The sequence below is a fragment of the Dermochelys coriacea genome, chromosome 24, assembly GCF_009764565.3.
Source record: "Dermochelys coriacea isolate rDerCor1 chromosome 24, rDerCor1.pri.v4, whole genome shotgun sequence".
Classification (NCBI taxonomy): Eukaryota; Metazoa; Chordata; order Testudines; family Dermochelyidae; genus Dermochelys; species Dermochelys coriacea.
In genome coordinates, this window is record NC_050091.1 from 7,044,352 (window position 1) to 7,068,715 (window position 24,364).

At 53.0% G+C, this 24,364-nt stretch overlaps 1 protein-coding gene across 2 annotated transcripts in view; it reads right to left on the minus strand.

The window, feature by feature from the left end:
• Positions 1–1,021: 1,021 nt before the first annotated feature.
• Positions 1,022–24,364, minus strand: part of LOC119847904 (hepatocyte nuclear factor 6-like) — a 39,326-nt gene continuing 15,983 nt past the window's right edge. Inside the window, exons 2-3 of one of the 2 annotated variants that reach the window (XR_006276912.1) lie at positions 7,045–7,856; positions 1,022–3,595 (exon numbers count right to left, since the gene is read on the minus strand). Coding sequence is in view for 1 of the 2 variants with exons in the window: in XM_038383121.2 (XP_038239049.1) it covers positions 7,558–7,856 (299 nt within the window). In the remaining variant the exon portion in view is untranslated. The remainder of the gene's footprint in view (positions 3,596–7,044; positions 7,857–24,364) is intronic. The other variant, XM_038383121.2, reaches the window with a different exon arrangement.

Genomic DNA, 24,364 nt, shown 5'->3' on the forward strand with positions numbered 1-24,364 from the left:
GTTTGGGAACCACTGCCTTAGTGGAAAAGAGAATCCAGCCTAATTATGAATAGGGCCCTCTACAATGCACTCAGGGGTCAAGGTATTTGGAAAACACCCCAAATGGTGGACTCATGGCCACACATGAAAGCAAATCGACTGAGCCTGGAGCTTTTCAATAAAGGACATTTACTTTGTGGGTGACATATCAACACAAACAGGTACAGGCTGAGGTATCCGAGAAAAAACTTTGGTATAAAATGTACATGTCTTTAAAATGTTTACAGGCAAAGAGACTTTGGTTAGTTAGCACAGTCAACAAAGAAGAAACGAAGAAACATTCAAGTGAATACATCGCAATGCACTGCTTTTCACACATGGTCACAGCACGCTACCAACAGGAAAGGAAGGAAAGGGCTGGTCAAGTTTAGCGTCACATATTATTTGTGAGTGGCTTCCAGTGGGCTCATTGCTTGGTTGGGTGTTTTGTGAATCGGTGCTGGTCGGCCAAAAAGAGAGAAAGGAATTCAGTGACAGAATTCAGATTTAGGTTTGGGGATGTGTTTGCAGTGGGATGACACAGGGCCCAGTTCTGGACAGCAATCAAAAGGAACTGACGCTCCCCCAGCAGCAGCCGCACGGATCCAGGAGGCTCCTTGGCAGGGCAGCTATGCTCAGGGGGCTAGTCCCATTCCCACCCACCTTAAGACCCCCTGTACATTATCAGTGTGGCACAAAGAGGCCTGCGTGTAACTGAGAATCAGGCCCACCGTTCTGTACGAACCCGTGCAGCCTGCCACAGCCAGAACATGGCATCAGGGAAATGAAGGAAGGGGTGTCACAGCAGTTGTTTGCATTGTGCACAGATAGGAACAGAGGGCAGGGTGCTCACATGGCTAAGAACAAATGATGCTCAGAGCTGCTGCTAGATTCTTCCCATTTCCTCACTGTGGAGAAGAGGCCAGGCTGGGCTGCAATGAATATAAAGGGGATTCTTGACTGAGGCTGCTGGACCCAGCCAGACCCTGTGGTTCTCTCTGACTGGCTTCTGCCAGTTCTGCAGCAGGGATGTGCTGGGGGCTGGCTGGCAGAGGCACCTCTCAGAGCTGGACTGCAGTAGTGGGTGAGAATCTTACCATGCCTGACGCACAAGAGGGCCCAAAGAGCTTCCACCGAGGAGCCTCCACAGCTTTTTCCCTTTATCCCCATGCTCCCACCAGCAGAGTCCTGTGTAGGGGAAACAATACCCCTGACCAAGACCAAAAGGCAGGGCATAGAGGTATAGTCAGCAGGTAGGTGGTCTTGGGATGATGGTATCTATCATCACAAGTTTAGGGACGGATGGGTTCAGAATCCCATTTTTGTGCCCTGGGGGGTGAATTGTCCAGGTCTTTTCTTTCTCTCTTTGATGTTGCCAGTTCCAGTGTAAACCTGGAAGTTAAAAGAGATGCCCTTTAGCCTCCCAAGTGGCAGACAAGGCCGCTGCTTGAGAGACACCAGTGGGGAGTGGGCAAGGTTCGTGTCCTTAGAATCACCAGCATTTCCCAGCAACTGGGATTACTGGAGAGAGACTGGGATTTCCAGTGGAGTCTAAGGGAGTTAGGCATTCAGCTCGCACTGCCATTCAATGCGATGCCTCAAAGCTCCTTTGAGAGTCCCCACTAGAGAGTCAAAGGGCCAGAGGGAAATCAGGATACTAAAGAGAGCGGGAACCTGGACCCAAACAGCTCTGATCCTTGGGGATCCCTGTCTTGACCTTCCCGGCTTGTGGTGAAGTAGCTCGGGCAGAATAAAGCCCTGCCTGAAACTCAATCAAAGCCCTTGAGCAGAACCATTTCAAAGTGCTGGATTGTTTCCTGCTCCCGGGGGATGGTCTGTGTTGGTGGTGACAGCTGTCTCATCTGGTTCCACATGGAAGCACCCACAAGGGCTTGTGTAACCCAAGCCAACGGGAGCTCCCTGCCCCAGCCCCAGTGGCCAGTCCGCGTATAGAGTTTCAGCAGCCCACTAGTCTCTCTGAGCCAACAGATCTGGGGCAAAATCCTGGCCCCAATAAAGTCATTAGCAAAACTCCCATTGATTTCAAGATTTCACCCTTCATTCTCTAATTCAGGTAGGGGCAGCTCAGGCTTTTAGATCCAGCGGTTCTGCATTCGCTCGTGACCCACCCAGGGACACCGCTACACTAGGAAGGCTCCTGCCGTATTTCTCACCTAAAATGGAGACAGAGTCCCCTGAGAAACCTCCCAAAGGGGCCTGGATTTCATACACAGGAAGAGCAGAGGGTTTGGGTCTGTCCCAGGACTCTGGGACGCTGATCCGGACCCAGCCGTCTGAGGTTTGCCCCTTGCTCTGAAGGGAAGGTTGAGAGGCTGTCCCCAGGGGAGTCAGAGCAACTGCAAGAAAGTGTTGCGTTTCTGCTCAGTAGCTCTGCTCCCTGGGTGTATTCAGGCTCATAGCTGCTGAACTGAGGGGCAAAGGGGTGTTTTTAATGCTCCCAATTGCCCTGCAGGCTGTGGGGGACGAAGCCAGGTTCTAGCCTGGCTTGGGCCTCATGAATACAGTTATTTCCTAGGTTCCCATTGAAAATCTCCCCAACAGATGTAGGAGCCAGCAAAGGTCCTAGGTGCTTGTGCAGCCAGGGAAGCGTGCACCGGCTGGAATGACATGGAGGCATGCTATGCAATGGAGACAGCAGAGCTGCCCAGAGCAGGATTTTTAGCAGGCAGAGGTTTTGTTACTGGGGATAATTCCCAATTCAAAGTGAACCCAGTTTGATTCTCAGAGCCCAGCAGAAGTTTGCAGCACTGATAGCTTGTGGGGAAACATCTTTGCCCCGAGGACGTTTCTTGCTTAGTTAAGGGGGGGGCGGGAACGAGCCAAAAAATAATCTTTGGATCTTTTTGCACAACAGCCTTGTAAACCAATCCGGAGCCACAATAAATACAAATCTGGCCCCACCATCCTGCTTTTACAGAGAGTCACTCCTTAGCAGAACAGCAACGGTCTGTCCCTTGTTTGGCCACGGCTGGAACCTAATCACTGTTACAGGTGTCTCACTAAAGTGCATTATATTGATAACATCCAGAGAGCAGGGGACCATGGGGAATGTCAAAGAATTGTTGTCTGGGTTAGGACAGATGATGCATCTAGGTCACATCACTAGCTCTGCAGGATGACAGTCCGACACCATAGAGCACTTCAAGAGACAAGCCATGCAAAAAATATATATCTATAAATATAGCTATTGACAGACGCCTGCAGGCCCACATAGGCACCCACACGGAGACTCCTTGCAAAATCTTTGGTATCTTTGGTGCAAGAGACAAAGTGAGGTAGAAATTTGCCACAGTTTGACAAAACAATAGATTCGCACAACACACATGGGACAAATTCGGGTGAGGAGCGGCTGGGCAGGCAGTGGGATCCAGACTCCTGGGAGGTGTCGCTCCGGTTTGCGTTGGGGACAGCTTTCAGACAGCAAAGGGGAGATGGAGCCAGCAGAGTCTCGGCCGGGTCTGATGCGTTCATGCAGAATCCGGGGCAGGGTTTTCTAGGTCAGATCCTTCCTTATGTGCAACTGACCCCAGGAGTTGGGGGTGGATTTCCCAGGGCCCTGGTGTAGCAGAGGGATGGGGCAGGGTCTCAGCTGGGGGAATGAGCATTGCGCCAAAGAAGCAGCGGCTCTGACCTGTGCTGTTTATCAGGACGAGTGCACACTGCGTCGGGAGGGCTGAGGCCTTTCAGCACAGCCGCATGGTTATTGATTCATGACTGTGGTCGTCCCAGCTTGGGATCAGCCCCGCTCCATAGAAACGGAAGCTTGGCAGTGCTGCACAGGAGGGGTTAGTGGAGATCATTAAGGACAGGCTGCCTCTGGCTCACTCATTTCACCCCAGAAGCGTCAACCACTTGACAAACCACTCAGATCGGAGCATCACGGGTCAACCACAGGTGTGATTTTGAAACCAGTTCACTTACATTGGTGCACCTTTGTGTGTGTTGACGCTCTTGCATGGCTTTAAGCCTGACGTATAGCGGGTTTAGTCTGGCCCCATGTGCCAGCTAAACCAGGTTCCACTGAATTCATCTGATGAAGTGAGCTGTAGCTCACGAAAGCTTATGCTCAAATAAATTTGTTAGTCTCTAAGGTGCCACAAGTACTCCTTTTCTTTTTGCGAATACAGACTAACACGGCGGCTACTCTGAAACCTGGATAGAATATGTCCATACAGCGGTCTAGTTAATCGAGTGCAAGCGTGCAAGTGTGTAGACAAGCCCTAAATGACACCTGCATCTTGTAGAAGCAGGCAGCATGCCTGCCAAGCAAAGATCTCGGGTGCTGGGGTAGAAGAGGGAAATTGGCCCAGGTTTCAACCCCCTCCTGCAGCCATGCTGCCCTGTGCAAAACGGGGCTCCCACCCGCAGGAGGGACCCTGGGAGCTGATCGGCCACAGTGACGCTGGCGCCAGTCCTGTCTTACAACAGCACAACGTGTCCACCACCAGCATAGTCACGCTGGTGCAGAAACATCTCGGGTGAAAGCCCCCCCCAGCCCCTGGGGAGTTTGGGCATCAATGTCAGCTGTGCCAGGATTTCAGTCCTGCCCCAGACGCATGCTATCGACTCCCAGCATGGGGATCCCATTCGCTTTCGAAATGGTCTCAGGGCACCACCTTGCCCCGCCACCCAGAGGGCGCACAGATACCAGGGTGATGGGCACCTTAGTCAGACTCTTATTCTATTTCTTGCTGTATCCTGCTTCCCCTTGAGCTCCACTGAACAGAGAACCAGAGGGTGTCTGTCATGCACAGACAGGTGCAGGGCAAATAAAAAAAAGAGTTGCCACCTCCCCGAAGCAGGGGATCCGGACCCCAGTGAGGCGCCGGGAGAGGTTGGTGGGCGACTCCAGTGGGGGCAGGGTGGAGACGCTGGGAGGCAAACCAAGGAGGATTTTTAAAGCACCAGGTCTTAGCTATGAAGTCAAGCTCCAGCTCTGAACCCTCCCAAGGCTCCCAGAGGGGATTGGAGCCTGTTTTTTGGTCTGTCCAATCCATACTAATGCCCTTAGCCCAGGCACTAGCAGGGCAGGGAGGAGGGAGTGTAGGCAGTCCTATAAGCGCCCCAAAAACCCAGATCCCCCTTGACTTCCATGGGTGCTACGGCCCAACCCCTTGGAGGCTCTGCACCTGGGAAGCTTTCAGGATGGGTTTGGTTTATCTACATGTCCAGGCCTCTCCAGTGCACCAGTCCCCTCTAGGCCAGGCAGAGATTGCCCATGGCTCTTATGGGCCCAGAAAACCCCCCTGGACCCACCCCGGCAGAGGCATCCATGGAAGGGACACAAGACAAAAGACCCCTTGATTTTTCCAAGCATCCTCGTTGTGGGGAGGAGGGGGATTGGGTCATGTTTGGGCAAAGCTCAAAGCCAGTCTGTCTTATCCAGATGGGGTCAAGCTCCCCGCCGCAGGCAGAATGGGCTCCTTGCCCCACTCCCCCCTGAGTTGATTTCCCCATGGCTCCGCACCCCATGCGGTCGCTGCATCAGTGCAAAGCGAGCATGAGACCCCCCCCACTGTTCTGATCCAGTCATGCACGATGAGCACATCAGCACAGGAGTGTTTCACACTCACTTTGCACTGGTGTAAGTGTTGGCATCAAGGCGACAGAATCAGGGCTCGTGATTTCAAAGCGCCAAGACTCAGATCCTCAAAGTCTTTAGGTGCCTAACTCCCCACAGGAAACCAATGGGAGTTAGGCACCTAAATGACTTTGAGGATCTGGGCTTTAGCTCACAGATCTTAGCAAGCAGTCAGCTGATGCTATTGGGCTGTTCACATGGGGCAGGACCAAGGGGAGCTGGGTGCAGAGCACTTGGTTGCCAGCAATCCCCCCTGCAGAAGGGACCACTCATATTCCCAGGGATTTGCTGTTTAAACTGATATGCCAAAAGCTCCCCGGGGAAAACCTCCATATGCGCACTGGGGAGAAGCCACTCGGGGAGCCACACCACGAGACGTGATTTGCAATCCAACACCCCCCCGCCCGAGCCTCACCAAGGATCCCCACCTCCCACTGCTGTTAACAGAAGCTGTGGCTGTTTGCCACCACGCACTGGGTTCAAGGATTCATTTGCACAGCACCTTGCGCAGCCATAGACAGCAGTGCTGAGCGGGTGGACAAGGCCACCCTCTTTGAGCATAGTAGTGCGTTGAATGAACTTTGCACCTGTGCAAACAGCGGCACAAGGTGCTGGGCATGGAGGAATCAGGCTCACTCAGAAACAGGCCCACAGTCTGGACACTTAGGCCAGAAGAGGAGGCAGGTTTGTCTACACAGGAAAGTTAATCCAGATTAAGGTAGAGCATGAATTTAAAGCAGAATAGATATCCTGGAGTACCTCACCTGTAGATAAACCCTTAATTAAGTGGCCAGAGATAATTTTGATGGATTGACTTTACTGCCAGTCAGCAACAGAGGGGGAGCCAGGCTGGGGGAACATCCCATTCACCTTGGGACTTCTGCCCCTCAAATCTCCACCCAAACCAATCATCATATCCTGGAGGGGGGATCTCCAGAGCACCTTTCCTCTCACAACACTTGACAGACACTGGCTCATTCAGCGTTCTGGCACCCCAGAGAGGTAGGGCAATTGTAAGGACTCTGACAGGTGGGGAAACTGAGGCACAGGACAGGGAGGTGATGTGCCCCAAGGTCACACACCAAGTCAGTGGCAGAGTCAGGAACAAAACCCAGGGCTCCTGATTCATCAGCTTCTGGTGATATTACTAGAAACCTTGTCAGAGCCATGTGTAGAACCCAGGAGTTCTGGCGCCCAGTCAACTGCTCTATCCATTAGTTTGCATTTCCCCTCCCAGAGCCAAGGACAGAACCCAGGTGTCCTGGCTTCTAGGTTATCGTTCTAACTGTTAGACATCATTCCCCTCTCAGAGCCAAGAACCAAATCCAGGAGTCCTGGCTCCCAGATAACTCTCCCCACTACCCCACACCGCATCCCTCTCAGGGACACAAATAGGACCCAGGAGTCCTGGCTCTGCTTCTCACCTCTGGGCAGCACCACCTTCCAAAAAAAGGAAACAACCACAGGCTCAATCATCAAGAGGAAACAAATGCTTTTTAAAGAGCCACGACCTCCCCCAGGCACCCAAATCTTCAGCCATGGGCTTCCCCTGCCTTCTAGGGGAACCGGGGGGGGGGGGGGGGCCCAGCTCCCCAGCAAGTGCCAATCAGCATGGCCCTATTTACCCCAGCTGAGGATCTTGCCTGTGATTATTTAAGCTCCGATCCACAGCTGGGGTAAATCAGCATCGCTCCATTGGGGCCAGATCCCCAGCTGGGGTAAATCAGCCAGCCTCCACTCAATGCAAAGGAGCTAATTCATGTTAGCTGAGGATCTGGGCCATGTGGGTTCTGTTGAAACAGTTGAAAAAAAACTCAGGCAGGGGAAGGGGAAAGAAACCACCGAAGAGGATAAATTAAAAACAACCCACCCCATCAAACCCCACCCAATCAACACCAGCCTGGCGCAGTGCCCCCGTCCAGCACCCTGGCTTCCCCTCATGCTTTGGTGCAAGTGACGGCGGAGGAGGTGTGGGTGCCCGAGGATTGGGGGCGCCCCTCTTCCATCCACTTGTCCAGGCTGCGGCGCCGTGCATTCATGAAGAAGTTACTGACGGTGGAGAGCTCCAGGCCCAGCTGCTGGGCGATGGTGACCTGCAGGTCCTTGGAAGGCCGCTGGTTCTCGTGGAAGATGGCGTGAAGCGTGCGGCGCTGGATGTCTGTGAAGACCAGCCGGTGTCGCTTAGGGACGTGGTTTCTGTCGGCTTTGCCTTGCTCTTGCTCTTTCCTTTTGCAGGCTGCGGCAGAAGGAGAGAAGAGGAGATGCGATCAGAGAGGTGGGGAGTGGCTGCCCAGAGGCACTGAAGCTGGGCGGGTGGGGTGGGGTTAGGGCCAGGGAACCAGCCCAGCCAATAACCCTGGAGATTGGAATCCTCCGGCTCCCCCCAGCCCTGGCGAGCTTCCCACACGCTGCTTGGAGCCCCCGGCCCCCTCCAGATCCTCAGCCACAAGCTCAAATCAGGGGGCACCTGCCTGACTGGATTAGCGCAGGGGCTTGTCCAGCTTCCCAGCTGCTAAGAAACCCTGCAGCAAAGGGATAACCCGCCCCACGGGAAGTTTCCTCTTGACCCCCATTTGGCGCTTGCCCTGAAGGAGGAAGGTGTCTGTCCCAGCAGGGGATGCCTGATCCCCTGGCAGGGGATGGGAATTTCATCCAGCCCTGATCCAGGTTTCTTTAACCACAAGACCAACCTCATGGGCTTATAGGGACTGCCTGGTTGGATCAGAACCAAGGTCCAGCTAGCCGGCTATCCTACGTCCCACAGGGTCCAGTACCAGCTGCTTCAGAAGAAGGGGTCAGAACCTCACAGTTGCCAATGGGGGAATATATGGGACATAAGTTTGAACTGGGGTAAATGACTGCATAAGGTGCAGGGCAAAGGAGACTCGCCCCTGGCATTAGGTCATGTCCCAGTCTCCTTCCTCTCTTCTCCAGGGATGAGTCTCCTTTGCCCTGCACCTTGTGCAGTCATTTACACCAGTGCAAACTTATATCACACAAGCCCCCAACTGGGCTCAGGACCCCGGGGTGCTGGGCGCCGCACGGACAGTGGTTTGAGCATTGGCCTGCTAAACCCAGCGTTGTGAGTTCAATCCTTGAGGGGACCATTTAGAGAACTGGGGCAAAAAAAATAATTGGGGATTGTGCCTGCTTTGAGCAGGGAGTTGGACTAGATGATCTCCTGAGGTCCCTTCCAACTCTGATATTCTATGATTCTATGATTCTATGACACCCAGCGAGAACCGGGCCCTGCCCCAACAACTCACGCTCTGTTGCCATAGCCAGGCCTATGAGTTTCCCCTAATTGTCAGCTCAGCTGCAGAGAGTGAACAGGAGCTCAGGAGATGTCAGGATGACCTAGAACAAGAACCGCGAGTGGGCAAAGGGGCAGAAGTGAGACAGACAGAGACTGAATTTGTCCAAACAAACAGGTCTCCTGATATAACTCAAGGACTGAGTTCAGATCATGCCCGGTGAGCCAGAGCTGTGTGAGACTGGACCAGAACTGGTGTGAGACATTAGGCCTAATTGGTGGACAAAAGAACACTCATCCAACTCTTCGTAACAACTCTTCCACCCATCGCTCCCCCTTCGGGGTCCTCAGAAAGGGACTTTGGGAGGAACGCTGGCTGCGGCGACACTGGGTTGACACATGGAAAATGTATCTAAATCCCTTGTTTAGAATGAATGGAAAACCCATCTAAGTCCACCAGGACAGGGCAGCTCTCAGCTGTGGTTCAGTTTGTGGGCACAGTGGGCTCCAGTCTGCAGCAGTAACTGGGGATGGGACAACCAGCTCAGAGACAACCTGGCCTGAACCTACAACCCAAACCGCAGGTAGACTGTCGACAAAACTGTGACCAACACCCCCTTCCTCCTACCCCATTTTCAATGGCCCCCCACAGGGAATTCCCCTGCATAACAGCTTCCCCAGCTGGCATTGAGTTGGTGGGCCCAATCCTCCAAGGTCTCTGCAGGCTGCTCTGGCAGCGTAAAGGGGCCTTAAAGGGGATGGAAAGGACCCCAGTGCAGGGGTCTCTCTGGCTAATGTGGAGCTGGCATAAGGGGAGGCATTTCAGCATGGCTATTCTCTGCTTCCCAGGGCCCACAGGTAGCAGTGCACAAGTTAGAGCAACCCTGAGGCCACTCTAAAATACACCTAGCTGGAAAAGGCTCCAGAGTACGGGGAACGCAAAGATGGCTTAAAACCATTACCATTACCGTTTCCATGAGCATAGGGACTGAGTGACTGAGACTCGTGCCCATTGCCTCTTTCTGGGGATGGCCACAAAATTACAGCTGTTGCAAAGAAGAAGAAAAAAAAGACGGTCCCCTCTGCAGATGGTTCACTCAACTCTATTGCAATGTTAAACCCCCAGGGTATTTTTGCAAAGCCAGAATCCATGCCAGAGACCCAGACAGAGCTGGGCGCCTGGCCAAGGAGTCCAACAAACATAAACGTGAAGGGATTTGATTGCATGTAGTAAAAGCCTTGCGCACTTTCATTTTAAACAAATCTTCTGTTTTCATTAACAATCCCTGGATGGCTGAAGCTTTAAGAGCCCCGCCATCTTCTTGGCAGCCAGCAGGGGCAGTGGAGAGAAATAGACCCCATTGCGCTTGGTGCTGTAGGAACAAAGAACGAAAAGACCCCACAGAATTTACAATCTCTTATTGGTCTGTGTTTGGACAGCCCTTAGCGCAACAGGGTGCTGGTCCGTGACTGCGGTGCGGGGTTGCTACCGTAATACACCTTGTAGCAATAACAATGTACAGCACCTAACACAGTGGGGTGAGCGCCGGCAGAGGGCCTGCCAGCTATTTAAAGGGATCTCACCCTCTCCCTCCACACCCCACGCCACTGCAGCCAGACACATGTTGTAGCAGCCTCCCCACCCGCTCCGGGTGAGTAACCGCTGCCCGGCTTCAGGTAGGACGTCAATAACCGTTCACAGCTCAGGAAACCAATAATGCATGAGAACCGTCACTTCATTTCGCTAGAGCCGGGTCCGAGCGGCCGCCTGCTATTAATATTGCATCAGGCACTTTAGGAGGTGCGTTGGGGATGATGGATGGGATGGCCCAAGGGAGCCCAGTGATGGAGCAAGAGGCCGACGGGGGGGGGTGTGTGGGCGGGGGTGAGATGTTAAATGCTACTGTATTCAGCCACAGATCCCGGCTGAAAGACAGGCCAAGCTATTTTGGGAGTCCTCAGTCCAGTGCTTCATGGGCCAGGCTCCTGGATCGACAGGGCCCAGGTAATACCTGCTGCAACCCAGCAAGGCCAGCTGAGCACTTACGACTCCGTATCCGACAGCACAGCTGAGGCTAGGGGACGTCAGGCAAACATCTGATCGATGCGGAGGGTCACTGGGCCGTTGTCTCTTATATCTGCTGCACCTCTTCTTTACCCTAGTATCTGAGTACCTCGTGATCATTAATGGCCGGATCCTCCCAACCCATCTGTGAGGCAGGGCAGGGCGATCATCCACATTGTGCAGATGAGGGAAACTGAGGCACAGAGAGGCCAAGTGATTTGCCCAACTCTTCAGCAGAAGAGCAGGGAATGACACCACTTGAAAAGCAGGCCTGTGCCCTAACCACTGGGCCAACCTGAAGGTCACTCATAGAATCATAGAATATCAGGGTTGGAAGGGACCTGAGGAGGTCATCTAGTCCAATCCCCTGCTCAAAGCAGGACCAATCGCCAACTAAATCATCCCAGCCAGGGATTTGTCAAGCTGGGCCTTAAAAACCTCTAAGGATGGAGATCCCACCACCTCCCTAGGGAACCCATTCCAGTGCTTCACCACCCTCCTAGTGAAATAGTTTTTCCTAATATCCAACCTAGACCTCCCGCACTGCAACTTGAGACCATTACTCCTTGTTCTGCCATCTGCCACCACTGAGAACAGCCAAGCTCCATCCTCTTTGGAACCCCCCTTTAGGTAGTTGAAGGCTGCTATCAAATCCCCCCTCACTCTTCTCTTCGGCAGACTAAATAAGCCCAGTTCCCTCAGCCTCTCCTCATAAGTCATGTGCTCCAGCTCCTTAATCATTTTCGTTCCCCTCCACGGGACTCTCTCCAATTTGTCCACATCCCTTCTGTAGTGGGGGGCCCAAAACTGGACGCAATACTCCAGATGTGGGCTCACCAGTGCCGAATAGAGCGGAATAATCATGTCCCTTGATCTGCTGGCAGAGCTCCAACTAATACAGACCAATATGCCATTGGCCTTTTTGGCAACGAGGGCACACTGCTGACTCTTATCCAGCTTCTCGGCCACTGTAATCCCCAGGTCTTTTTCTGCAGAACTGTTCCTTAGCCACTCAACCAACCCTGTTCCAAGGCTGGACCTGAGCACAGCTGTCCTTGGACCTGGTTTAGTGGCCAGGCATGCCCGAAGTCAGGGCCTCAGTCAGTCGCTAGAGGATAAACAGGTGACTCTGTAGTTCCCAGCGGGAGAACTGCAGATGGAGGCTGCAGCTGGGTTGAAATCAGCGGTGGGGATGACGAAGGCCCAATAGAGACACGAAGGACTAGCTGGAGGGCTGGATGCTTTAGGTTAAACTTCCTCTTTGTAAAGCCAGCTGCAGAAGGGAGCTAGTGCCCCCCAGCAAACCCAGCCCATGTGGGTAGAACCTGCCACGGCACTGAGGCTGTGCACTCCACAATGGTGAGATTGCCTTAAAAACCATGAGATTTTTAAGCCAGCAACAAGCCCGAGGCTCTTCTGATTTGTCTCCTGTCGTCCTAGCCATTCGGGGTCCCATTTTCAAGCATTTCTCTGCAGCTGACAGAATCACCTGACTCCAGGAGCTGGGACTTTAAGCACCAAATGACACGGGAGCTGGCGACACTGCCCTGCATGCCAAGCACACCCACCCAGAATACACCTGCAGTGTAAGTGGGGCCTGCACACACCTCTGTCAGCCCTGGCGCACCTGTGACCCAGTGGCACCAGGGCCCCAGTGGCAGCGTACCACGTGACGCAACACCCCCTCACTCCCCCCGGCCTCCCGCCTCACACGCCCCCCCGGCCAGCTGTACAGAGGCTTCTCTCCCCAAGTGGCACCACTATATCCAGCGATGATCTATGTGTCTGTCTTACGGCTGTGAAACATGAGGGCCCTGCCTTTCCCTCCTCCCCCACCCAGTTACTGCTGTGCCCCCCGCCCCCAACCAGCCCCCACCCCACCCCCACTCCGCGCCTGGCTCCTCATCTGGGGCCGCATGCTGATAGAAAATATTGATCAGATCCAAGCAGCGCGTCTACAAACAACAGCCTATTTCACGTTAACCCTTGCCAGGCTGGGCTTGAAGCAGCCATGGATGGTATTTGCAGGGGGGGTCGGGGTTTGCTCAGCAGCCCTGGGGGAGGCGAGCATAGTCTCCTTCAGAAGGGAACTGGAGGCCTAGCTATGCTGGTTCAGATTAAGCCCCTGGTCTGTCAATTGTAAATCTCCCACTGAGGTTGCAGCAGGTTCCAGAGTTAAGCAGAATGTGGCTCATGCCTCCTGGAGCTATTGTTTCAGGCTGGCTGCAAACTCTGGCAAGCATCAGTCACGTTTTCAAGCTTTTCTTCATTCCTGCCCCCTTCAAGCGATTGCAGGAGCTGGGGCCCATCGCTCCCCTTTCTTAATCCGGCCCTGAGGGTGCCTGATTCGAGCCAAACCAGCTGCTCTAGCGCACAGGGGCAGCCGTTACCCTGTCACCATCACACAAGGCATCCTCTTGCCAGATGCCCCTTTCAAAGCCAAAGAGGCCCCGAATAGATGAACAGCTATTTTGTGTGTGTGGGGCAGGGGGAGGGGGATGTCTCCTGTCTTAGTACATAAAGACCCTACCCAAGACCGGTCTGACACAAGATGGGTGCCAGCCACAAAAATTCAGATCCAGGCTTTGAACACCCTCAAACTTCGATGGGGAGGAGTTTGGATCCGGGATGGGCGGAGGTGATACTGGTGACGATCCCTAGTTCTAATTAGTAACAATGGGATGACAGGAATTGTCCATCTGGATCAATCTCCTCCTAGCCAGTTAACCCAGCCTCCCCGCAGCGACCAGCCCCACTGGCTCCAAAGAAAGAGAGTGCCCAGGGGACAAGATTTTGTTTCCAGGACATCTTCCATCAGAAGATCTCAAAGCTCTTGGCAAAGAAACTCTCCTGCTTTTCTATCTCTCTCCTCACCCCATTTTGTGTATTGCTCTTTTTAAGAGCCGATTGCAACCCCAGTCTCACTCCCCCCTGCCTCCCGCTTGCTCCCCCTCTCCCACCAGCGTATTCCCCATAACAGCTCTGGTAATGTCACAATGGGCCCTCAGCCGGAAATTCACAAGACGGCTGGATCGGCAGAAATTCAAAGGCCTCATTTTTCCCTGGTGTTGGGCACCTGCGACTCCCCGTGGGTTTGGCAGGAGCTGGGGGAGGCTCAGCGTCCCTTGAAAATCAGGCCCAAAGGTCCTGCACCCCATTGAAATCAACGCAAAGTTCCTGTGGAACTCAGCGGGGCAGGGTTCCCGCTGACTGTGGCACTGGCATGAACAAGGGAAAGGATGAGCCGCTGAACGCTAGGGCTAAAGCCCTGGCAGGTCGCGAGGGGTAGGGACACTGAATGTACTTAGGGGCTGAGGGTCAGGCCTGAAAGCTGGATTCAGCCCAGCTCCTAGCGATGTCAGGGCGAGTTGTCTATAATACACAGCAAGTCCCCAGCAGGCGCTTGGCCTCGTGGTGATGGGGCTGGACTAGAACTGGGAGAGCAGGGCTTGATTCCAGCTTTGCCACAGGCTCCCCTGGACGAGTCACGTCCTCTGTCTGGGCCTCAGTTCCCCAGCCGCTGAAATGAGTATAATAACCCTTCACTTGTCTGTCTAGATGTCAGGGCAGGGACATGGCTGGGCAGGGCCTGGCACAATGGGGCCTGATCTCGGCCATTGTGTGTCTGGGCAGGGCCCGGCGCGCCGGGGCCCTGATCTCGGTCACTGTGTGTCTGGGCAGGGCCCGGCGCGACGGGGCCCTGACCTCAGTCAGGGCTTTGAGCTCCCTTCAGATTCCTGGGTGTAAGGTCACTGACTTCCCCATTTCACAGGTGTGACTGAGAGGGGGATTTTGGCCCTAAGATTCCAGGCTGGGATCCCAAGATGCCTACGTGATTTAGCTGCCGAAATCCCATTGGGTTGGCTCCAGCGACGGCCCTACCGCTACAATTCACCCAAAGGACCAGAGCAGCCTGTTCTCTCGGTGCCCCTCGTGCCGGGGGGGGGGGGGTCCAGCGCATCTTATCCCTGCTCTAGTCCTTGTACCAAGACACCAGGACAGAGATGCCGGGAGCGGAGCAGGTGACATCACGGTTAACGCAGGCAACGAGGGAGTGTGGCCATGAATCACGCTGCCGAGATAAATCGCCCAGCGGGGGTTGCCATGGTAATGGGAGATCGGCAGGATACTCTCTGGACACAGGGGCACCGGGGTAACCGGCACCCACCCTCCAGGAAGGGCGAGGGGCTGGGAGAGTCAATGCCCAAGGAAAGGATGCAACCTTTCCCCTTCACGCCTGGGAAGGTTTGGCTTTCCTGCTCCTCTCGCGGGCATTTATACCGGTGCTGGGGGGGTACGCTGCTCCCCAGTCAGCATCCCCCCACACACACACTTTGAATCAGGGCAATGGTCACCAGGTCTCAAACCTTCACGCCCAGGAGGGCCAGTTCTGCTCTCTGGGGCAGCCCCCTGCACTCAGTGGTGGACCATGCTCCTTCCACATGGCCTCTTTCCCCTATTTAATTTGCACCTGCTTCCGCTGTTCCCACGCGACCTGCTGTCATTTAAGGTCACTTCTCCTGCTCTCCCTAGCCCCGCCCCCCAAAACCCCATGGCCAATCCTTTCCCAACTGGATCCAGCCCCCAAGCTTTAAAAGACCCATACCTGGGGGAACTTCCCCAGCCCTGGAGGAGAACAAACACTGGGAACAGCCAACGCTTCCTTTAAGCATCTTCGCTAGGATACAAAACCTTACCGAGCTAAAAAACAGCCGCTGGCCCTCGGAGAAGATATGGCTCAGTCCAAAGGGCCTGATCTCTCTCATAGAATCATCGAAGGTTAGGGTTGGAAGGGACCTCAGGAGGTCATCTAGTCCAACCCTCTGCTCAAAGCAGGACTATCACCAACTAAATCATCCCAGCCAGGGCTTTGTCAAGCCGGGTCTTAAAAACCTCTAAGGATGGAGATTCCAGCCCCCAGAGGAAGGCTGGCTGGTTCGGGACTCCAGCAATATGGCCTCCATCATGGCACAGTGGCTACCCAGCCGCCATGGCCAGGTTGGGTTTTAAGGCGGCTGAGAGGACGCTGTCTCTCAGCTGGGCCCAGGTCTTATTCACCGCTCCTGTAAATACACCCACTGTAAGGCCGCTCCCAGAGCCACCGTGTGAACGGGAATTGGCTTCCAGGGACTTGCCTCCATAGAGAATGTTGCCCTCGCTTTGCATAGAGGATAAACACAGGCTGGGGGAGGGATGCAAAAAGAGGGGGCGAATTTTGGCAAATCCAAAATCAATGCTTTCCTTGCAGAAAAGCTCCCTTGGGGAATCGGGCGCAGGGAATTGTGGGCTATTGACTACTAGCTTGTGACTGTTACTGACTGCAAGGAGGAGAGAGAGGGAGAAAAAAATCAATGGCTTCCCTTAAATAAAGCACCCCAGGGGCGGTTGGAAACCAGCCAGGAATTCTCTCCTCCTCCCTTCCCCCATGGCAGCCTGGGTCTCTGTGGCATGGATGGACTCTGGCACCTGCCTTGCTCACCAGTCTGCATCCCTGCCACGTCCATCTGGTACCTAGCCCCCAGCCCTGCCAAAACAATGGACCCAGGGATTGCAACATTACTTGGTGCTTTCCATGGGAATGTCATGGAGCTTCCCAGCCCCGCACTGTGGGGTGTTAGGAGAGATGGGTAAACGGAGGGGGATGCTACTGCCTGAGGGCATGCAGAGATTCAGGGCCAGGAATAAAACCCAGGAATCCTGGATCCCAGGCCCAGATGCTAGTTCATGCTCCCCTCAGGAAATGGAAACAGAAGACAGGAGTCCTCCAGCCCACGTCTCCTGCTCTAACCACTAGGAACCACTCCCCTCCCAGAGCAGAGACTAGAACCCAGGAACTCTGGCTCCCAGCCGCCCCTGCTCAAATCACTAAACCCTGCTCTCTTGCTTTAATGGGGCACTGGGAATCGCCTGGCTGCAGGAGCCGCTCTCCATTCAGCATGAAGCCACCGGGCCAGAAATCTGCACCATGTCCCTCCGTGACATTCTCCCAATTGTGGGCTTCTCCTTGCCGAATGTTCAGAGTTGCTCTGGCTGGGAGCAGCTGCCACCTTGATGGAGGGTGGACAGATTTGACTCATTGGCCCTGTCTGCATCCTCAGCTGACATGGGGTCCGTAAACCCCTGCAGCCATCCCCCCCCCCCTCCCCAGGAGCTAGATCTAGGTGCGTCTACACTGCATTGTGAAGCTGGGTCAGACTCAGGTTTGAGCCCCAACCCCCTATCCATCGCCACATAAATCAGTCTGATGTGGGTCAGTAAGCCCTGAGGACCGTATCTTATGGCCCGTCTTGGGGGGTGTCTGAGCCTGAGTCCCACTGAAACTCTGATCAAAGCCCTGTCATTTTGCAGTGTGGACGCAGCTCAAGCTGCAGACCCGAGCCAGAAGGTTTGCACAGGGCAATGTGTATGCTGCAAGATGTGGGTCCAGCAACCGCAAACCCAGGTTTACAACGCAGTGTGGATGCTTGAAAACACCAAGTTCAGGTCCCACAGATGCAGGTTCACAAAGCAGGGTAGACATCCCAGAGGGTACCCTCCCCCCAAGCCTGGTTTCAGAACCTGAGCAGGAACGGCCACACAGCTATGTTTAATGCCATTGCAAGTCTGTAGACCCGGGTGCTGAGACTGATTGCCATGGTTTTTAGGGTTTTTTTGCAGTGTAGATGCACGCTTAGGGTAGACGTTCAGGCGCAGGCTGCAGCCCGGGCTCTGGGACCCTCCCACCACTCAGGGTCTGAGCCTGAACAGCTGCGTAACAGTTAAACAGCCCCTGAACCTGAGCCTAAATCAGCTGGCACGGGCTGGCTGCAGGTTTTTCACTGCAGCATAGAGGTACTCTCAGTGACTGGCCCAGGGTCAGGAAGTTTGTGGCAGAAGGAATTGAGCCTACCTGGGACGTCTCCTAAATGACAGGCTTGTGGCCTAAGCCCCAGACCTTCTCCCTCTCTTGTCTCTGTTTGCACCCAGCCAACATCCTGACTCAACCTGCCCATCAAATCTAGAGCAGCTCCCCGCTCGCTAATTACTCAGCTCCCTGAAGTCTGGCTCATGGCTCCCCCAGCTGGAATTTGCACAGATCCTAAGATGACAAAGCAGCAGCCACTGCCACAGCAGGGAACATTTTCTCACTGGTAACGTGCAGCCCAGCCAGTTCCCAGCTGCTGACTTCATTCTCCCAAGTGTCACCCCCAGCCCCTGAGATTTTACCCCAGCCGTTTGGTCTAGGTTACAGTGCATCTCCTCATTCAAACAGGAGAGGAGTCAATTGCTCTGTCTCTCAGGAACATGCATGTTTCATTTACATTTTTGACACTAGATTAGGGAGTGCAGCTAGTGGTTAGAGCAGGAGAGGACTGGGAGACAGGACACCTGGGTTCTATTCCCAGCTCCAGGAAAGGGGTGTGTTTATAATACCACAAATAGCAGCTCCTTTCCAGTAAGACTCTCAAAGTGCCCCCCCGGAGGGTCAGTATCTTTTGCCCCATTTTGCGGATGGGGAAAGTGGAGTTCACAGAAAAGAAGCCACTGGCGCACGTGGGAACAGAACTCAGGATTCCCAGTCTCATCCCCTGTGTGGGTTTCCTATCTCTGCAGCGGACCTCCTGTATCTCTTCAAGCAAATCCCCTGCCCTCTCTGTGCCTTAGTTTTCCCATCTGTAAAATGGGGGTGCTGACCCTTCCCTCCAGCAAATGACTATGTTAACCGATGCTAGGAAAGTGCTATGAGACCCTGCAATCACAGGAGCTCCTAGGGCGAAGGATGACAGCTATTAGACTGTTTGCTCTCTGAGTGTGTTTGAAGATGGCCCAGAAAAGCACAGATCCTAGTGCCGTATGATTTCTTCTGACCAACCATCGGGCAGAATTCAGATACTCCTCCAGCCCCAAAGAGCTCCAGCAGGGAATATTCCTGCACTTCAAAATAATGCTGAGCGACCACTGGATTTTTTGGTGTGGGGGCCAAACCAAAATCTCCCCCCCCCCCAAAATCCTAATCGTTCCTAAACAAAAACTATTTTTCCCATTGAATCAGAAAACAACGTTCGTTGGACATTTTGAGTTGCCTTGAAACAAAGATTCCCACCCTCCGGTTTTTTATTTCAATTCAGCCATTTCAGGTAGTTCCCCCCAAGGGCATCATCATGGTGCTGGATGTTTTTGTCTCTGATAACAGGGGCTGAGACCAACAAGTCATTTCACACAAAGCAGCCATCAGAGGGAAACAGCTTTGGGTCACTGACGACCAGGCTGTGGAGCCCATACCTGGACCCCTGAAGGGGGTTCCACCAGGGCAGGGGTGAGACGCGTGGTGAGGAGAAATGTGTGGGGCAGGGGAAGCTTGGCCTGAGCGGCACCTGGGTCTGGTTTCCAGGGGGAAGCCGATCCAGAGATCGCTCCAAAGAGCAGGGCTGACGGACTGGGCCCACTTCTGGTCTCTCCCTGGTTTTACTCTAGCAAATCTCCGTGGTTTTCAGCGGGCTCTGGCTCAGATCCTTGGTGGAGCCACACCGGCATTAGCACAAGAATTGGGATCCCTGTCTCCATCCACCAGGCTGCTCCCCTTCAAACCAGGGGCCTGGCTCCAATGGGAGCAGGGGCAACTGGGTTGTTTTCCAGCCAGTTCTGTTTAGCCCCCCTTGCAGCTGCAGCTGCTCGCCCTCCCCACTGTCGATTCCCAGCCTTGCTCTTCGATTTCTCTGCAGCAGCAAGGCCCAGTGTTTTGTCTGTGGCTCACGTACTGGAGCGGATTCTGCAAAGGGGACGCGCCGCGCCTCATTGCAGCGAAGGTGGGGTTGGAGTGGCCAGCCTGACTCCCCCTGGATTTCTGCACTGAAACGCACAGGCCAGGAGGCTCTGGTGTGGAAGCTGGAGGAGTGTGTGTGTGTGTGTGTGTGTGTGTGGGGTGTCTATGCCCTTCATGACCTGTGCACCCCCTACTGCAACACCCCCGCAAAGCAGCCCCCTCTCCCCTTTTCCCAGCAAAGCCGGAACAGCAGTTCATACCACTACAACTTCATTACTCTTACCCATGATACTACAACACTTTTACTCACCATTCAGATATAAGGGCTAAGACGCTAGACTGGGTCTATTCCTTGCCCTGCCATGGGCCTGTTTGAGTGACTTGGGAAGTGGGACATCCACGCTTGGTGCCTCAGTTTCCCTCCCCAAACACCTTTCGTCTGTCTTGACTAAGTTCTCTGGGGCAGAGACTGCCGCTCACTCTGTGTCCACTCACAATGTCTCTAGGCTCTAGTCCAATACAAGTAATAATGGCTTGCGATGGAGCGATGGTCTCAAGTTGCAGTGCGGGAGGTCTAGGCTGGACATTAGGAAACACGATTTCACTAGGAGGGTGGTGAAGCACTGGAATGGGTTCCCTAGGGAGGTGGTGGAATCTCCATCCTTAGAGGTTTTTAAGGCCCAGCTGGGATGATTTAGTTGGGGTTGGTCTTGCTTTAAAATGGGGTTGGACTAGATGACCTCCTGAAGTCCCTTCCAACCCCGATATTCCATGATTATCAGTATTTGACTATCCCCTGCAGCACAAAGTACAGTTTGTTAAGTAGCAACCTCGGGTTTTTAATTGTGCGAGGTCTCAGACCCAGGAAGCTGTGCTTTGCGTGTGGATCCCTGCATCCGCACCGAGCCCGGGTAACATGAATGGGGTTCTGGGGCGGGGTTCTACTGCACAGAACGGCTTGTGGGACTGACGCCTCACCAGCACTTTTGTTACAGAGCTAGACCGATGTTTTCCCCTTGATACATCACATCAGGGGGATTGTTGCTCTCCTGCTCCCCAACATGCTCTCCAGAATTAGGGCCCAGCCATCCGAGCCCTGCACCTTGCGAACGCCACCAAGTCAGGACAATTGCGCTTTGCACCCCCTGTTTTGGGCACCTGAAGATGGACGGGTCACAGAAACTCAGACCTGAACACCAAGGGGAGGAAACACCGGTTGATTGAAAGGCTGCTGGGCCAATCGCATAGTTTGCCCCCCCCAGGAGGGGCCCAGGGGCCATACTAATGTTTGTAAAGCACAGTTAAGGTGAAAAATGGCTACAGAACTGCTGTGGGAGGTAGCTAGGATCCTGGGAAACAGGACTCCTGGGTTCCATCCCTAACTGCCATCTTGCCCATAGCCTTGCTCTGTGCCTCAGTTTCCCCATCTGTAAAACAGGACAAACGATACTCACCTTCCTTGGAGAACCACAGATGACACGTACTATCCACTATTGGTGCGTTAAAGTTTTTACTGATTATGAGTTGCCAGCATGTGGCTCCATTTGGCCTGGTTTTGAAGTCTGGGGCGGTATTTCTTTTCACACGGCTAAGGCCATAAGCAAATCAAAATCCAACTCTTACTTATACGGCAATAGCCTTGGTCTGTATTGCTTATAGAGTCAAAGGCCAGATGGGACCCACCGATCATCCTCCCTGACCTCCTGGATAGCCGTGAACACTTTCCACCAGCCCCCACATTCATCCCCATAACCAGAGTTACACCGAAGTATCACAGCCCCCAGGAGACTAAATGGAGGTGGCACCCAGGGCGGAGAGTTGACTCAGCGAGCTAGACTAGAACATAGGGTATGGACGCACTTCAAGCTGGTGGCGTGATTCCCAGCTTGATACTGATGCTAGCTGCCATCGACCTTGCATGATAAAAACAGAGCAGAGGGGCTGGGGGCCCTGAGTATTGCCTCCTATCTCAGACAGGATCATATTGGGGCAGTTGGCCCCTCCTGGCCTGTGCCCAGCCAGGCTACACTCTATTGTGAGTATGCTAGCTCAACCACACTCCCTTCTCAAAGGACAGATGTAGCCAGAGATGTATTACAGTAGTGTCTACAGTCCCCAGTCAAGACTGGGACCCTATTGCTACAGTGAGAGAGAGAGTCCCTACCTCAAAAAGCTTACAAGCTAAAGAGACAAGCCAAAGGATGGGAGGGGAAACTGAGTCACAGAGAGGGGAAGTGACTCGCCCAGGAGGAGAGGCAGGATCCCTGACCTCCTGAACCCCCGTTCAGCACCCTGGCCAGCTGGACCCCAGCCCCCATGTGCTAGGCACTGCATATAGGAACAAAAAGACAGTCCAGTCCCAAACCCCAGGCACCAGACCAGTCTGAGTTTCTGGAGGCTCAGGCTAGGCAGGGTACCTGCCCCTTTGACAGCCTCGTCGCAATTGCATGTTGTTTGTAAATCCAAAGCACATTTATCTAAGGATGCTGGGAAAAAAGCTCAAACTGCACATTAACGTCTAGTGTGGGCCAACTTTTTATTATGTATTCTTCAGGCAGAGAAGAGGCCTCTAAGTATTACTGTATTTTTCCTAACAAGTGCTGTCCTTCTAGGAGCCCTATTTCAGATCACCCTCAGTTTTGGAAAGGCGCTGCTTTAGGTTGAAACAGAGAAAGTCCCGCAAGTTCGTTTTTAAATTTAGTCTAGAAAGGGTTGATCCTGTACTCCTTAGAGTCTATGGCAAATCCCACATAGACTTTAATGGTGCAGAATTGGGCCCTTCAATTAATAAGATCTCAACTGATGTCCAGTTGTAATTTTCTCACTGTTTCAGGAAAGCTATTAATTTATAGGGAGTTAGTATTGCCCACCACAAGCAATCAAACAACATGAGTTAATGCCCTCTCCCCAAAAAATCACGTGATTGGATCAAAAGGCGTGGAATTTTAACTAGAATAAATCCTGGTTTGTTTTATTTGTCTTCTCCTCTTGGAGCCTTTAACAGTCAATTTGCAAGCTTCTCTCTACAACTCCAAAGGTTAGAAATAATAATAATAATAAAAGTCATCGGCAATGCAAGATTCTTACATCATCACCTGACTCCAGGAGCTGGGGCTTTAAGAAAACCCAACAGCATCGCAATAAAATTGCAAAGACTTGGCAGCACAACAGGTCAAATCCCGCAACCTTTGTTCCTGCAAGTAATCGCAGTAGACTCAGCAACGCTACTCTCAGGAGTCCGGGATGCTGGATCTTGCAACAGCTAGCCACCATCGTAGTCAATAGCCCAACACTCACTGACTTCAGTGAGAGCAGGATTGGACCCTGTGTATCTGCCACGTACCTGTAAAGGGACTCAGTTTCAAATCAATAGGAATAATCTAGCTACACTAAAGAGAGACTCATTTCAAGTTAAATCAATATTTAAAAAAAAAACAAAACAAAAAACCTTCCCTGCCATCCCATAGTATGGTAACAGCTGATTGTACTAAAAGTGACACGCGTAAGGCTGAGAATTTTGCAAAAGGGACTAGCAATTTTGAGACAACCTGAGACATCTTCCAGGGGCCTGAGTTCCCACCTTCCAAAAACGAGGTCTCAAGACAGGCATCTGAAAACCGGGGCAACTGTTACTAACTGTTTGTATTGGGATAGCACCTAGGAGCCCCAGTCAGACCTCAGGAGCCCATGGGGCCAGATGCTTGTGCCTAAAATCATTCGTCATCTTTTAAAAAGGCCTGGGGACAGATTTGTAAAGGTTTTTAGGCACCTGATCATGCAGGTGGGCACTTTTGAAACTCCCACTAGGTGCCAATCTGCATCTTTCGGCACCTAAATTTATTTAAACCAGAGGTTCTCAAACTGTGGTCCACAGATAGTTCCCTCTAAGGTGCCTGTCTGGGCGGCCGCACACAAGAACGAAGGGCCACCCACCTAATTAGTGCAGCCGCGCAGCCGAGGCTCCACTAATTAGGTGCCTGGACCCTGAGAAGATGCATATGTAAGGTGAGGTGGTGGCCTTGGGAAGAATAGGGGGTAGATGAGAGGGGGCAGTGGGGTGAGAAGAGGGGGAGGGGGGAATTTGGGACGTACAGGGCTGTGGCGGCCAGAGAAAGAGGCGACTTTCCCCAGCTCCAGGGCTATGGCTGCCAGGGAGAGAGACCCCCCCGACTTCCCAGCCCCAGCTCGGGGGCTGCCGTGGCAGGGGAGAGAGAGCACATCCATCGTATTAGAAAGGTAAGACTACTGCTATTAAAATATGAGTTGTGTGCTTTTATTTGTAGAACAGAAAAAAGCTAATTAATATTAATTTTTTTTATATAGCGCTTTTATCCAAAGCCCTTTACAATAGTGAGCTAACTGTACAATCAACATTTGGAAAGATCATTAAGTGGCCTGCCGAGACCCTCAGCAATTTTCAAGTGGTCCGCAAAAAAAAAGTTTGAGAACCACTGATTTAAATAATCTCCCTCTCTTTTTCTTTATAAATATATCATGCTATTGATTTTATGTGGAAGGTGCTCTGATGTCACGGTGATGGGCAACAGTATAAAACCCTAAGATAAGAGAAATACACACACACACACACACACCCCCAATTGACTTTCATCACGGATGCTCTGCATTTCCACTTCACTTAGCTTTGGACAGCGAAAGTAGCTTTACCTACATCTAGCCAGTTTC